The sequence below is a fragment of the Haliotis rubra genome, unplaced genomic scaffold (assembly GCF_003918875.1).
Source record: "Haliotis rubra isolate DU_JTF1 unplaced genomic scaffold, ASM391887v1 Scf30, whole genome shotgun sequence".
Lineage (NCBI taxonomy): Eukaryota > Metazoa > Mollusca > Gastropoda > Lepetellida > Haliotidae > Haliotis > Haliotis rubra.
The window spans coordinates 1842916-1856966 of record NW_025766969.1 but is presented as its reverse complement, the minus strand read 5'-3'; the positions used below and the strand labels follow the sequence as shown (position 1 = coordinate 1856966).

General features: G+C 41.4%; 1 protein-coding gene across 1 annotated transcript in view; it reads right to left on the bottom strand.

Moving 5' to 3' along the window:
- The window catches only part of LOC124282570 (protein N-terminal asparagine amidohydrolase-like), a 655781-nt gene that overhangs the window by 135658 nt on the left and 506072 nt on the right, over positions 1–14051 (bottom strand). Inside the window, exon 8 of the mRNA XM_046718580.1 lies at positions 8691–8744. Within this exon, the coding sequence (XP_046574536.1) occupies positions 8691–8744 (54 nt within the window). The remainder of the gene's footprint in view (positions 1–8690; positions 8745–14051) is intronic.

Below are 14051 nucleotides of genomic sequence, written 5' to 3'. Positions count from 1 at the left end.
AGTTAATTCTCCCAAGCAGACCAGCACGCCAGTTAGAAAAGGTGTTTCACCGGAACCCTCACCAGGACCCAAGACCCTTATCATAATAGGAGTATGGGAATGCCTAATCAGATCGGTGAGGAAAATTCTGTATTCTCTGTTGAACGAACAGTTTGTACATCTTGATGACGAGGCTCTACAAACGTTATTCTGAGAAGTCATGAACAATCACCCAGTCACTTGTGTCTCCAATGATCCTACAGATCAAAAATAGGATCAAATTGGATCAGTCATTATACCCTCCATGCATTAGAAAATCTGACAAAGCCTACACTGCAGGGGGTACAACAATCAGACAAGAACTGCAGAGGATATGATGGGCATCCACCCTTCCTAATGCCCCACTATTTAGGTTGAAGAAATTCTGCCAAGGTGGACAGTAGCCCATTCCCCGTGTCCGTCACGGTCGAGGGAGCAGAGACTGACCAGCTCGCAGCTTGGATTTGATTAAAATGTTCTTTTCAATCACAAGACAATTGTCTCAACAATCTGCATAGGGTTTATGAAGATGGGCTTCCTTGGCAGCGACGTAAGGTCATGTTATGACTGTCTCACACAATCGCTTCTCCAGCAACAGCTGTCAATAGTGGCAGTTGAGTTTGCACCATTTGTCAAACAGGCAAATAGAATTACCTCCCTTAACAACATCCCCCTGACATCTTAAAGTGTAAAAAACAATAAACAGTTGTTACATTTTATTATGCAAGGAATTTATATTTACTTTGTTGATGGATACTGTGAACCAAAATTTCTCAACAGATTTAAGATTTCAAGCACCTTTCATATCTTTTGTTGATGAAATAGCTACTTTGTGACATTGATACCGAAATATTTGTTATTAATTTTGTCAGCCTTAATTTAAGAAATCAATTGACCAATATCATTTCAACTGTAGTGCTACGGTCATCAATATTAAGGTAAAACTGGTATGAATATTTAGGTGGATTTTACACCAGTTCATGCTGAAGTGAATGCACTAACATTCTCTATCGAATTCAACTGGATCGATGTTTCTGCTGATACATCATAAGCTCAGTAACATAATTAAGTATGCTGGGTCAACAGCAAAGGAAATGCATGATAAGAGACATCAAAACTGACCCACAGTTTTTCTTAACCTTTAAGCATCAACATCTCTGAACAGTCATAATTCCAAATTATGCACAGATTTTTTTCTAGTCCATTGACCACTTGACTGTCTGGTTTATTTTCAAGCCACCATCGCATAGCAGAAATACTGCTGTGCGACGTCAGGCAAAATATATTTCCAGTTTTAGACACATTTTGTGAATGGCCGGAGCCATGGTAGGGCAGGACATGTTCACAGCTCATTTTCAGTCATCTATTTTCCCTTTACACCAAATAGAATCTGTTTCTGAGGACAGTCAAGATTGGGTTTTTTGAAGCACTGATGTTCTATATTTGACATAAGGAAGCATCCATAAAATTGCTGAAATGCTCCCATTGACTGCATTTAAATGGATGAGGGTCTGGTGTAAAATAAAACAATGTCCTCGGTCATTTTTCTTAGATGACTGGAAACCTTTGTTTTGTTGTTTAAAGATCACATATACTCTAGGGGGGGTACAAATACATAAATCACTAACTGGCATCGCTATAAATGAAACCCAGTCATTAAAACTACTCACTTCGATCTTTAATCAACTTAAATCGACCTTCTTGACAACAGTGCACAATTCTCACCTGCGAACGAAATTTCAACCAATCAGAGCGGGGCGTCTCTGTGACGTCATATGAGGGGGGTAAATTATCTTGTTTACAGGTTTGTATAAACCTGAAATCGTGACAACTGTTGTGGAAAATGAAAGCTATATGTTCTCACAATCTACTGTCATATAATTTTGTCTCCTGCTTTCCCTAGTTTCCGAGTTACAACTTGTTTTCATAGACGATTTTGTCAAAATCGCTTGGTGTCGTTAGGCCTTATTTGTATAATGACTGATCCAAATTGATCCCATTTCAGTGTTTTTTTTACCTCGATATTTAATCATGTCATGTAAAACTATGATGTCTATTACGTATGATATTAAAAAATTGACATTTGATTTATTTGAATCGGTAAACTAAACAACCCTATTTTGCCATTGCTAGAAGAATCTGAAATTTTACTTAGGTGAATAGGTACATACAGTTTAAGCACACAGCAAATGCTTATATGTATTTCTTATGCAACAATGAAGTTCTGTTTGTATTCTCAAAACAGTGTCGGCCCATAAGTTTTCACATGCAATTAAAATTGCATGCAATACAGTGTAATGGTAGGGTTATTTTTTTTAGTAGAAATTAGGCTTGTTTTTGGGTGGGGACAGGTTAGGCATAGGCTGGGCTAAAAATAACACACCAGGCTTAGCCTTCAGTGGGCTGGTCCATTTAGCTCTTGAGGGGTAAGGACCCGCTAGGCAAGTGCCTAGTATGCTTCTTCCCCATTGTTATGCAATAGGATGGGCCAGTGCATGAGCATCTCATGAGCAGAGGGATCAGTCCACTTAACTTTTCTTTTGTAGGCATTTATTGGGTAATTTTCAGAGCATGGTTTTTATTGGGTAATAGTTATAGGTTAGGGGTATAAAAGGGCAGATTATTTTTTCCTCTGCACTCTGGGGTCTTACAGAGGCAAGAAAGGTGAGAAATTCACTATTGTTTCTGTAGACTAGGCAAACAGAGTTTTAAGTTTCTTCAGTTTTAGTTTAAAGAAGAAATTAAGTTTTGGTTAGATAATGTTAGGTAGTTAATTTTTGTTTTATTTTGCAGGGAACATTATTTGGGGGAATTAAGTTGGGACAAGGGGCAATAGTATAGGTATATTTAATAGGGTTTTCACTTTTCAAAAGATCTTTGGAGGCATTATTATTTTTGTTGTTTATTTAACTTAGTTTATTGATTGATTTTATGATATATATTAGTTGAGTTGGAAATAAATTTATTTGGTTTGCAAAATCTTGTGTTTGGTTGTCATTATGACTTTAAACCCCTGAATCCTGCGGACCTGAGGACCGGAAACAGCATCCTCCTGTTACAACAGCAATTAATACTCCCTCGTTGTAACCCGTGTTAGTTGGTATAAACCTACACATGTTATTTGTCATCATTCACTTGATGGTCAGTTAATGAATTTATAACAGGTATAATTAATGGTAACACCACTTAGATTACCCAACAAAGGTTCCCATTTGTCATTTCTTGTGTCTGGAGTAAATATTCAACATTATAAACATCGATCAAAGGATTAACCGATAACACGCTGATTGATTAATTACTTTTATCTTACACAGCAGATTTGTCAAAAGGTAGTGTTTATGTATGTAGATTTACTAATCTATACTGAATACGCTCTGTCGTGTCTGTGTCTGCATAAAAACAATGTCCTTCCTTCAAAGGATTAACCGCCAATACAGTGATTGATTGCACATTATTGGCTAACTAAATTACCGTTTTTATAAAATGGCGGACATTATGCAATCAGTTGCCAGGTGTGCTACCTTGGTGACCAATGAGACTATACACCAATGTGACATACCTGAAACGATATATAACTTTTTCGAATAGTAGTATATACAATGATAGTCCGAGATCACTTCCAAGAAAGGTCGCTGTAAAGCTTTATTTCATAAATAAAGCTTTTGTCAGGCCCTTAGATCTCGCTGCCATTGTATATACTACTTTTGAATCCCCAGTTAACTTCCCGGTCACTATGACCGTGAACTAGCACTTTCCTGATCACATGGCACTATTGTGCCCGCCCTATGTCGTGTTGACCTCAATGAAACAGTTTAATGTGAATTGCCTATGATCTCTTTGGTGTTCGTAATGAAGGCTTGCTGGGCTTTTCGTACCCCTTGTCCTATGTACTTTTTTTTCTCGTCTTCGCTGATAGCAGACTTACGAGACTTGGACCGGATTTCTTGTTTCATCTTACAGTACTTGTCGACTTCAGAGAGGATTGAACGAAATTCCTCCTCTGAGATCTTACTGTCAGTGAGTGCCGTGGAAATACGCTCACTTACCGTGTTCAGCTTTGCTTCGGCCAGAACCCTGATCTTGTCGTGTTTCAACGCTTTACGATGCAGTCTGCGGGATGCAAACTTAAGCACCAACCCTAACACCCCTGCCACCCCAGCTGTTATTTCAATGCCTAGCACTATAGGTGCGGCCACTATGGTGGCTAACAACCCAACACCTGCCGCCCCTAATCCCATGCTGGTTGTCGTAAGGACAGTATCAGCCCCGTCCACGATATTGAAAGCTCTATGGTACTTCTTACATAGTGCTTTCCGTGTGTCGCGGTCTTGTTCTAGTTGGCGTTTTACATCACATAACTGCCTCAAGCGGAACCCGTCTACAGTTTCCAGGGTCTTCGCAACTTCTACGACAGGGTACAACCCCATCCTGTGTGCATATAATATATCTTATGAGATATTTTTTAATTGGGCTTCATTTAATAGGTGATCAATGTACTTGAGGCTTATAAGGTTTGAATCCTCGTGCAGGGAAATAGGTGAGAGGCTAATAGGTAACTTTGCGCCCACAAGAACCCCCCCGGGGATTATTAAGGGGCCTATATAACCCGTTGAGGGGTCCGATTGTATGAAGGCACGGTGACGTTGGTCCCTACTGGTCGGGAGACTCCAGTATATTATCACCCCGAGTAAAAGTTGTAGTTCTGTATTACTATGAGGGGTTGTTGTGAGATGGAATTCTATGATGAGTGTGGAGCCTGGTCTCACAGTTATACGCCTCAATTGGGGATCGAGGACGTCAAATCTTAACTCACCCCTCAAGGGTGAAACTAACATGTTGCTCGTGTGATCCAGTGTTAGCTGAGCATGTATACCAACCCCCGGAATGAAAGCCCCGGGCAAGATACCGTTGTTCCTAATTTAGGAGATATACCCATCTTTGTTTAATGAGATATAAGGTGAGGTGAGGGTCATGTTGATCAACCATTCGGGTTCTTTAAAGTCTGCCAGGGACACCCGCCTATACACGTTGTCTTTCAAGTGTAGGACGTACAAGGCGTCTTCCTCGCCGGGCAGATCGAATCCCTCCGTGTCTCCTAGATCGTTAAGTGTTGCGTTGGGTCGATGACTAGTCATTGTTATATTACTATCATAAGATAGTTTCCAACTGTTTTTCTGATAATTTCTAAGGGGTGCACTTCACCCCCATGAAGTGTATGTTGTCGGGTAAGAAGATCTTGGTGAGGGATATCGTGTCTTCCATGGTCACGGTGACCCCCTGCAGATTGGTGGGGGAGTCGACACCCACCCGCACGTAAACAGTGCAAACCTGATACTGGTGCCGTTTCACCCACCGGAGTTTGATTCCCTTCACGATTTCGACTTCATCCTGCGATGGTTCCCCTAGGTAGACTTGGATGACCAGCGTGGAGTTCGCCGGTAGGCTCGCCAGGATGTTGACCACGCCGGCGAATTCAGACACCAACTGCAATGCCATGTCTTGCACTCCCGGTTTACTCGATAGCATGTGGGCTGCCATACTCGAGAGTGGGCTGATGACTATGCTATGCCTCTGCGTCGGGACGTAAGCCACGAGCAGGGTTCTGTTGTTCACGACTTTGTTTAGGTAGTTGTCTTTGTTCTCCGTGAACACGTAGGGGGAGCCGAGACTAATGTTGAGAAACCAGTCGACTTGAGCGGGTAACAACACCCACTTATCGGCGTCGGTGAATACGAGGGAATACTGCTTGTTTCGAGCAACGGCCGTTCTCTCAACATCTTCTAAGTCGAACAGTTTGCCACCGAACAATGGGTATACCGTCCACCTATCATCACCGATGCGGACTAGGTCGAACCTAGTGTTGAGGGTCGATCCTGAGGTATCGACTATATCACTTAGGTTTCTACCACCACCACCAAGGATGGGGACTTCAACGCGTTTGTAAATGCTGTTTTTAAGCTGCAAGGCGTACAATTTACCATCTACTCCGTTACCATCTGCCCTAACCGTCGTTGACGTTGCCAGCCGCTACAAGGAAGCCGAACCCTTGACCGCGAAGGATGCGGCCCAAGTAGCCCGCGGATTCGAACGCATATACAAACGCAGTCCGCTGACATGGCCAACAGAGCTGCAAGTGTCACAACTGCTAGCCAAACACGATACCAAGGTCAGGCGTGGCACGGCTGGGGTTCATCGCAGCCAAGCCATAGTCAAGAGATTCAATCGGACTTTGGCCGAGAGCTTATTCGGGCACCAGTATGCGAGAGAGATGGTCAACCCAGAAAAACGATCGACGGAATAGGTAGCGCGGCTACCTCAGGTGGTGTCGGCTATCAACCACGAAACCACCCGTCTCACAGGCAAGAAACCAGCAGACGCTATCAAACTGAAATCAGTGATAGCCGAACCGGCTGCACCATCGCGTGGGAAGGAGAAACAGATACCCGATAGGGCCCTCGTGAGGTACCTCTACCAGCCGGGGGAACACGAAGGGGACACTCGGAAACGAGCCATCGATCTGATATGGTCAGTCAAAACTTACAACATAGATAAAGTAGACATCAAAGCCGACGAGCCGAACTTGTACTACTTGAAAGATGGGCCAGGGAGAGGTTTCGTCAGAGAGGAATGATTGGTCATACCATACGGCACAATGTTACCCCCCAAGCAAAATATTTAACACTTACCTTGACTAGTAATCTTAATGGTATCCTGTCAACACGACATAGAGCTATCACATGATGAGGAAAGTGCTAGTTCGCGGTCATAGTGACCGGGAAGTTAACTGAGGATTCAAAAGTAGTATATACAATGGCGGCGAGATCTAAGGGCCTGACAAAAGCTTTATTTATGAAATAAAGCTTTACAGCGACCTTTCTTGGAAGTGATCTCGGACTATCATTGTATATACTACTCGTAATACTAGACAATTAAAAGACACATTACTTGGAACAGCTGCAGATGAATGGCATATCACTCGTTTTTGTGGATATTGATGGATACATTCCTCGAACAAGGTAATAGCCTGACATTGTTCCTATAAATTTAATCTGTTTTAATTTTAATATTTGCATTTTGTTTTTATTCATTTGTCGTAGCATTCAACAGAATCGCTGTCTTCGCCGTGAAGTGTAATGAGACATACACTAGGGCGTGTGTGCGAATTATGATTCACATTGGCAAACTATAAAATGTCTAGATATTACAGTCCTGTTATAAATGCACTATAAGTATCAGCAGATCGTCTGCTTTTTATTTAGTTTCAAAATGCATACAAGTATGATAATAAACTAATTAGGATCATAAGACCAAATATAAAGACGTACATTGACTAGTATCTACATACTGGTGAGTGGACGTTAACCACGTGAATGTAGCAAGAAATTTATTGCGCAGTATTGTCACTTCGACCCCCCACCTCGCTTCCATGGAAGAAATCGTTATGTTATAAGTTGTGTCATGCAAAATGCTTTTGGTTATGATTCAAAAACATATTTAACTACGAGTAGAAAGTAGTTTTGATTTTTTACTTGATGAAAACAAACCATAATCTCATTAATTCTAACAGACTTGAGCCCGTGACATCACGATTTTAAAAAATGGCGGCGCCCTGTCGCGAACATCTGCCAGTCTGAGTATAAATGCTATTTAGGTTTGTTTTCACAGAGTTACAAAATCAAAACTACTTTCTACTGGTAGTAAAATATGTATTTGATTGATGGCCAATAGGATTTTGCATGACATAGCGTATAACATAACAATTTCTCTCGTGGAAGCGAGGTGGGTGTCAATATAATACTACTTACAGTATTATTGTTACTTCGACCTCGCTTCCGAGGAAGAAATCGTTATGTTACAAGTTGTGTCATTGAAAATCTTTATGGTCATCAATCATACACATATTTTACTACGACTAGTAAGTAGTTTTGATTCTTTAACTTCTGTGAAGCGATCTGAACACAAGTAAGATATCGTTTCAGGCTTCCACACACGCTCGCTTCGCACTTACAAACATAACCCATTTTGCACAAACTGCGGGGGTCCTGTGGAAATCTGTGCATGGGGACACCATCGCCCGACCTCTAGGAGCAATTGACGACAACGCAACGATTTGGCATGTCTTTGTTGATGTCGAGAAACCATCAAAATGACGAGCTTGCTACACACTTTCTATACAACTAACTGAAAAGCCTTCCTCATATGACGTCACTGCAGTGCTCTGGCGACAGAGTTACATAACCTGTCTGTGGTTTCGTTGGCGGGTGAGAGTGAAGCAGGCGACTTTTTGGCAACTTTTAATCGCTCTGTACTAATTAACCACAAGTTTTTAAAGAATGAATTTGATGTTCCGCATAAGACTGACCACACATCTTTCATATGTAATAGTTAAAAGAGTAAAAAAAAAAAGTTTATTTGTTCTTTAAGATAGAGATATGTTTAAATTCATATGTAAATCACAGTGAACTTTGAACCTTTTCCAGCTAAGGCCACAACATTTTGAACAAAGATTTTTCTGCTTTGAGATTAATGTCTCAAATGATATTCTTAAATCTAAGAAAATTACCTTTGGAATAAATGAACTATGACTTCCCTGACATATGCTGCTCGCACATGTATTTTTACATATGTTAGTTAGCTGTTTAATGTCATACTCAGCAATATTCCTCACTCACCTACTCCATACACAACTGGAAAGGGCACTCCATTCACTTGTCTAGTGTTGATTTCTGCAAAAACAAATATTCAAATACACAATATTTAAACTCTTGCATTTTCATCAAGAGAAATAACTCTTTGATAATCAAGTGGGAGAATGAAAATTGAATAGTTTAAAATATATCCAAAGGACAAATAGATCAGATGGGGTATTCTCGGAACGTGGACACCCTGTGTCGTGTAAAAACAAAGTCCAGAAAAAAGTGTCCACTTTGTGCGAATGGGTTACTGAGCTAATTAACGCCAGACAATAGACAGAGTGTGTGATTGCAAGACTTTGGGCAATACTAGATTGTGAAATTATAAGGAAACGAAACAAGTTTCTTTTTTTTCAATTTTAATAAAAAAAACACTGTGTCAGCAAACACAATGATGCTGATGTCCCCACGGTCCAGTCTGACTACCTCTGTGACCTTGTTCCTAACTTTGTCTCTGAATACAATCAATATAATCTCCGTAATAAATCTAAGCTGCAAACAATAAATTGTAGGACGAAAATATATGAACAATCGTTCCTACCTGACACAATTAAGATTTGGAATTAATTACCTGATAATTTCATATTCGCTAATTCAATCGGTGAATTCAAATCTCTGCTTAAAAATGATGAATCAAAGAATTATCTAGATCTGAATTATGGCAGTCGATTCTGTCAGATTGTACACTGTCGACTTAAGCTCGGCTTTATCGGCTGATTGAATGCAGATAAAGTAAATACACACATTTCTAACAACCCTGAATGCGCTTGAGAATACCACAATGAAGATACTGTTCATTATCTTTTTACATATAAGTTATACACTGCTATTAGAAATAATACCTACTTCTATGTAAATGACCACAATCTCCAAACTGTGTTATACGGAATACCTCCGGCAAACAACGATGTCAATAAGAACATAATAGAGTCCCTGCATCAATACATCTTTAAGTCTAAACGATTTGATAAATTATTCTAGACTAATATATGTAAACAATCAATGAAGTGTAACTGCAGGCTCAAGGTTTATAAGCACCTACAATGCACATATATGATTTAATTTGTCGTTTTGTGTATCCAGTTCTTGTGTATTTTGTTTAAATGATGTATGTGCTGGTGAGGTATAGATATAAGCAAAGTTCTGCTCGTTTACCAAACCAGATTCTTCAGGAATAAAAATATGTTTAAATGAAACAATTTCTGAGTGAACTCACTCACCTATCATAGTCACATGCTTACCAGAGTGAATAGAGTTAGTTCCGGATAAAGTTCACATTTTAACACTTCCCGATCAGTTAGTCCCTTACAAAAACAACAGACGACATCAAATGTGCACCGTCTGTCCATGTCCTGCGAATGCAAAATTTCAGGTTGTCCACGTCCTGAGAATGAACCGATCAGACATCAGAGGTTAATCTTTCTGTTTTTACTGTAATTAATTCTTGTCAATAACTGTTCTTTACCAAAACTCAAGACTAAAGTCTAAGTGATAAGTTCACACGCCAAATGTAATCAAAGTCAGATTTGAGATGACACACACTACTGCTTAGAAGTTCATTTCCCTTAACTCATTAAGGCCGTGAGATGCATATGTGTGACAAATTAATTAGCTCCTCACAGTGAGTGACACGTATATGTGTCGGGTAATTAGCAGTTTCTCACAGAGAGAGACACATGTGCATCAACGGCGGAGTTTACTAATGCCTACAGGGAATAACGCCTACAGTCTATAAACAACTCTACGCACCAATGGTTTTCAATTTTACTGCTTTCAACCTTTCTTTAAAGTGGTATGTCTCATTTGAGTGTGCACTTTTGCCTACAGTAAATACAAAACAAAGACTTTCTATGTTGATGAACCATTTATTCGTCATTCATTAGTGTTCATTTTTTGTTTTCATTCATTTTTCGTACACCAATTCTGTAACCTATTTCACACTATTGTGAAAATAATTTTGGATTTAATAATAATTGTGCACACTTATCATGCAATCATTTCCATGCTTGCAGCATGCTCAAGGCGCAAACTTGCCATGATTTGCAACTAAAAGTTTGGTTACAAGCATTTTATAGCAATACATTTCCTTCTCACTTTGAATATTCTCACTCATTCTAATCTTTAGTTTCGCTCTCGAGTGAAAAGGTTCTTCTAAAATTAAATGCATGTAAGTTTTCAAAACATAACTGGACTTACTCTTTATTCCCCTAATCTCATTGTAGGCATTAGTGCATACTAATTGGAACAGTCCACATGTGTGAAGGTAAGCATATCGCTGTCACAACAAACTTTGTAGCTATTATTCCCTGTAGCTATTTTTCCCTGTAGGCATTAGTAGACATTAACGCGTCAACAGAAAGCACCTCTTATTTAGTGAGTGACACACATGTTCATCCTTACCTTTTTCATCGCAATATACGTATTATTTCAACAAATTTAGAAGTACTCAGCAAAGATCAGCATTTATTACCTTTAGTGTTGATCACAGGAAGTATTGAGAGTGTTTTGATAGCAATTATTAATCATTATTGTTTATTTACACATGTGGGCGAGAAAGGGGATTATGAGATGTTTTTACAGAGGTAAGTGTTTGGTAGTCTTCGTTGGGAGTGGATTCTAAATTGGAAATTTTATTATAAATTGTATCTTTATATACTTATCCTATCTCACGGTATGCACCTCTCTTCTTCTACGACCATGTGTGGAAACGTGCTGTAGTCTAAGTTGAATCAAAACTTCCTGGACTCTGACCACCTGACCTCTGCCCCCACTCTGATAGCAGACCTGTCAATCATCTCAATAAGCATGCTGATCGCTCAGATCACGTGACATTCTGTGCCTGTCATTCTTGTCTTGGAGCATCCAGTAATCTGTGATGTGGGGCAGGTTGGGTGGGTATCCATCGCGTGAGATAGGATAAGTATATAAATATACAATTTACAATAAAATTTCCAAATTTTTAAATTTATCCTATCTCACGGTATGCATTATCCCACGGTTGGCTGGTGGGCTGCAGATTACCCTGTGTCAGCTCTACAACCGTGAGGTCGCATAACACAAGGAGGCCAGGAGAAAGCACCAACTCCCGATATGCTAACTCCGAACTTGTGATGGGTTGCTTCTGATAACCCCTTAGCTTACACAGCACAAAAACTCAAGGGAGTGGGCGGTCCCGAATTAATGTGGTTTTTGACAAGCAAAAGGACGCAGTTTGGCAAGTGGACCCCGCCTCCCCGCGATTTATCAAGTGACACCAGTGAATTAAAGCCAAAGACCTTAATCTGGACAGTCCCTGCTTCGAAAATACCCCCCACAGATACACGCTGGAAGGCGGTGAAAGAGGGAATAGCCCGGTTGCTCAACTGGTTTAACGTTCAGTATCAATCCCCCTAACATACCAAAGGAAGAAAGAAAACCACGCAGGTAATCGGAAATCTACACTTCACTGACGTAATTGCTCAGAGAGTAGAGGTCAGTAAGCGGAGTGTAGACCACCCCTGCATGTAGCACAAGACTGGCCTCTCAGTCTATCGAGTAATATCTATGACAGTGCAGACACGCCCTGGCTCCCTAGGTGTGGTGGTCTATGCCCAAATATAATCCATACCAATAAGAAAGATAGGACCGATATCTTTCATGATATAGAGAATGCAAAACCTACATGAAGGTAGGAACTGCATCTTATCTGCGTTTGTGAGCCGACAACAACTGCTGCGCCAAAACCAATGGACCCAGTTGGTGAAGACATTCCACGTCAGTAACAGACAGATCCCGGAGGTAGGGTGAGACGAAGACCGTGTCCAGTGTAGTATGAGTGACTTCTGTAGATGAGGCAGATGACAGAGAAATAAACAGTCTCTTGCATAACCTACGACGGTCCTTGGAGGCAGTTAAAAGACCCGTAAAGTCCGGACAGGACATAGGGAGAGATCCTTGGTGTCGTCAAGGCCCAGAATATTAGACAGCGGCGGGAAGTTGAATAGTCTGTCCGGCTGTCCAGGCAACTGGTTTCAGTGACGAGATCCCACCTCAAACCAGGGAGGGCTTCGGCATGTCTGGTCCTCTCGATGCACAACCGGGTGACATCCAGTGCATAAAGCTCGGAGATGCAGGCAGCAGTCGCAAGAGCCAGGAGGAAGAAAGTCTTAAACGTGACATGCTTGAAATCCTTCTCTGCTAGAGGTTCATACTCTCTGACGTGAGATGATTAAAAACCACGGAAAGGTTGAAAGCTGGTGGCCGGAACTTCCGGGATTGATCAGCAACTTGTAAGATCTAAGGAGAGACTGGAGCTCAGGGACATTTGACACCTTTGCACCCGTAGCCGGCGCAATAACTGTGTTACGCATGGCCAGGCATGTAGACAATTTAGAACACTTCAATTCCTTGGAAGTTCTAGGATGCTGGGGGTACTCCGCGACCATCTGAGGTCGATACTGTGGTAGGAGATATATTACCCTTCGTCTTGCTGTACACTTCAAAATCCTTCCATAGTCATCATAAAGTGGCCTGCTAGAAGTTTGGTGCGCCGTGGTAATCGCCGTAGTGACTCGCTTGGAATATCTCTTTGCAGTTAGCTATTCATGTAAATGCACCAGGCGTGAAGATTAAGTGTGAGCGGAGACCAATGCAGCTGATCGGAGTGAAGATGAACCAGAAGATCGGCATGATCGGGAAGTGGTACTGGAATGGGTCGGTCAAGTCTTGCAGGTCTAGGAACAAACTTCTGACAGGCCAAAAGGGTGCGACCCAAACAGTGTCATCCTCTGCGTTGTGCGTAACTTGAGCAGTACGCGGGGAAGGAGCGCCACTGGTGAAAACGCTTACGCATTCAAGTCATCCCAGGGGATGGTGAGGTGAGGTGAAATTTAGTTTTTACGTCGTGCTTGAGAATATTTCACTCATATGACGACGTGCATGCGTGTGTATGTGTATATGCGGCTGCTTGTACTAGCCCAGACTTACGCTGGTTTTATAGTGCTAGCCCACTAAGATACCATGCCGCAGTGAAGCATGAATACCCCACTCAGAAACATTATACTGACTCCGAGCCGACCAGTCCTTGTTGTACCCATTAATGCCGAGAGCCAGGCAGGGACCAACAAGTACCATATTTTAATGTCTTTTGGTATGACTCGGTCGGGGATCAAACCCGCGACCTTCTGCTCTCCGGGCGGAAGCTCTAACCACTACACCACGGAGGCGGTCTCCAGGGGATGGCTAGAGCGTCGTGTTCCCAGGCCAAAGGATCCGGGACACAAATATTGGAAGCTGGTGATGGAAGTGGGTAGCAAACAGATCCACTGTCAAGTTAAACATCGGAAGGCACAAAGTCTGGAA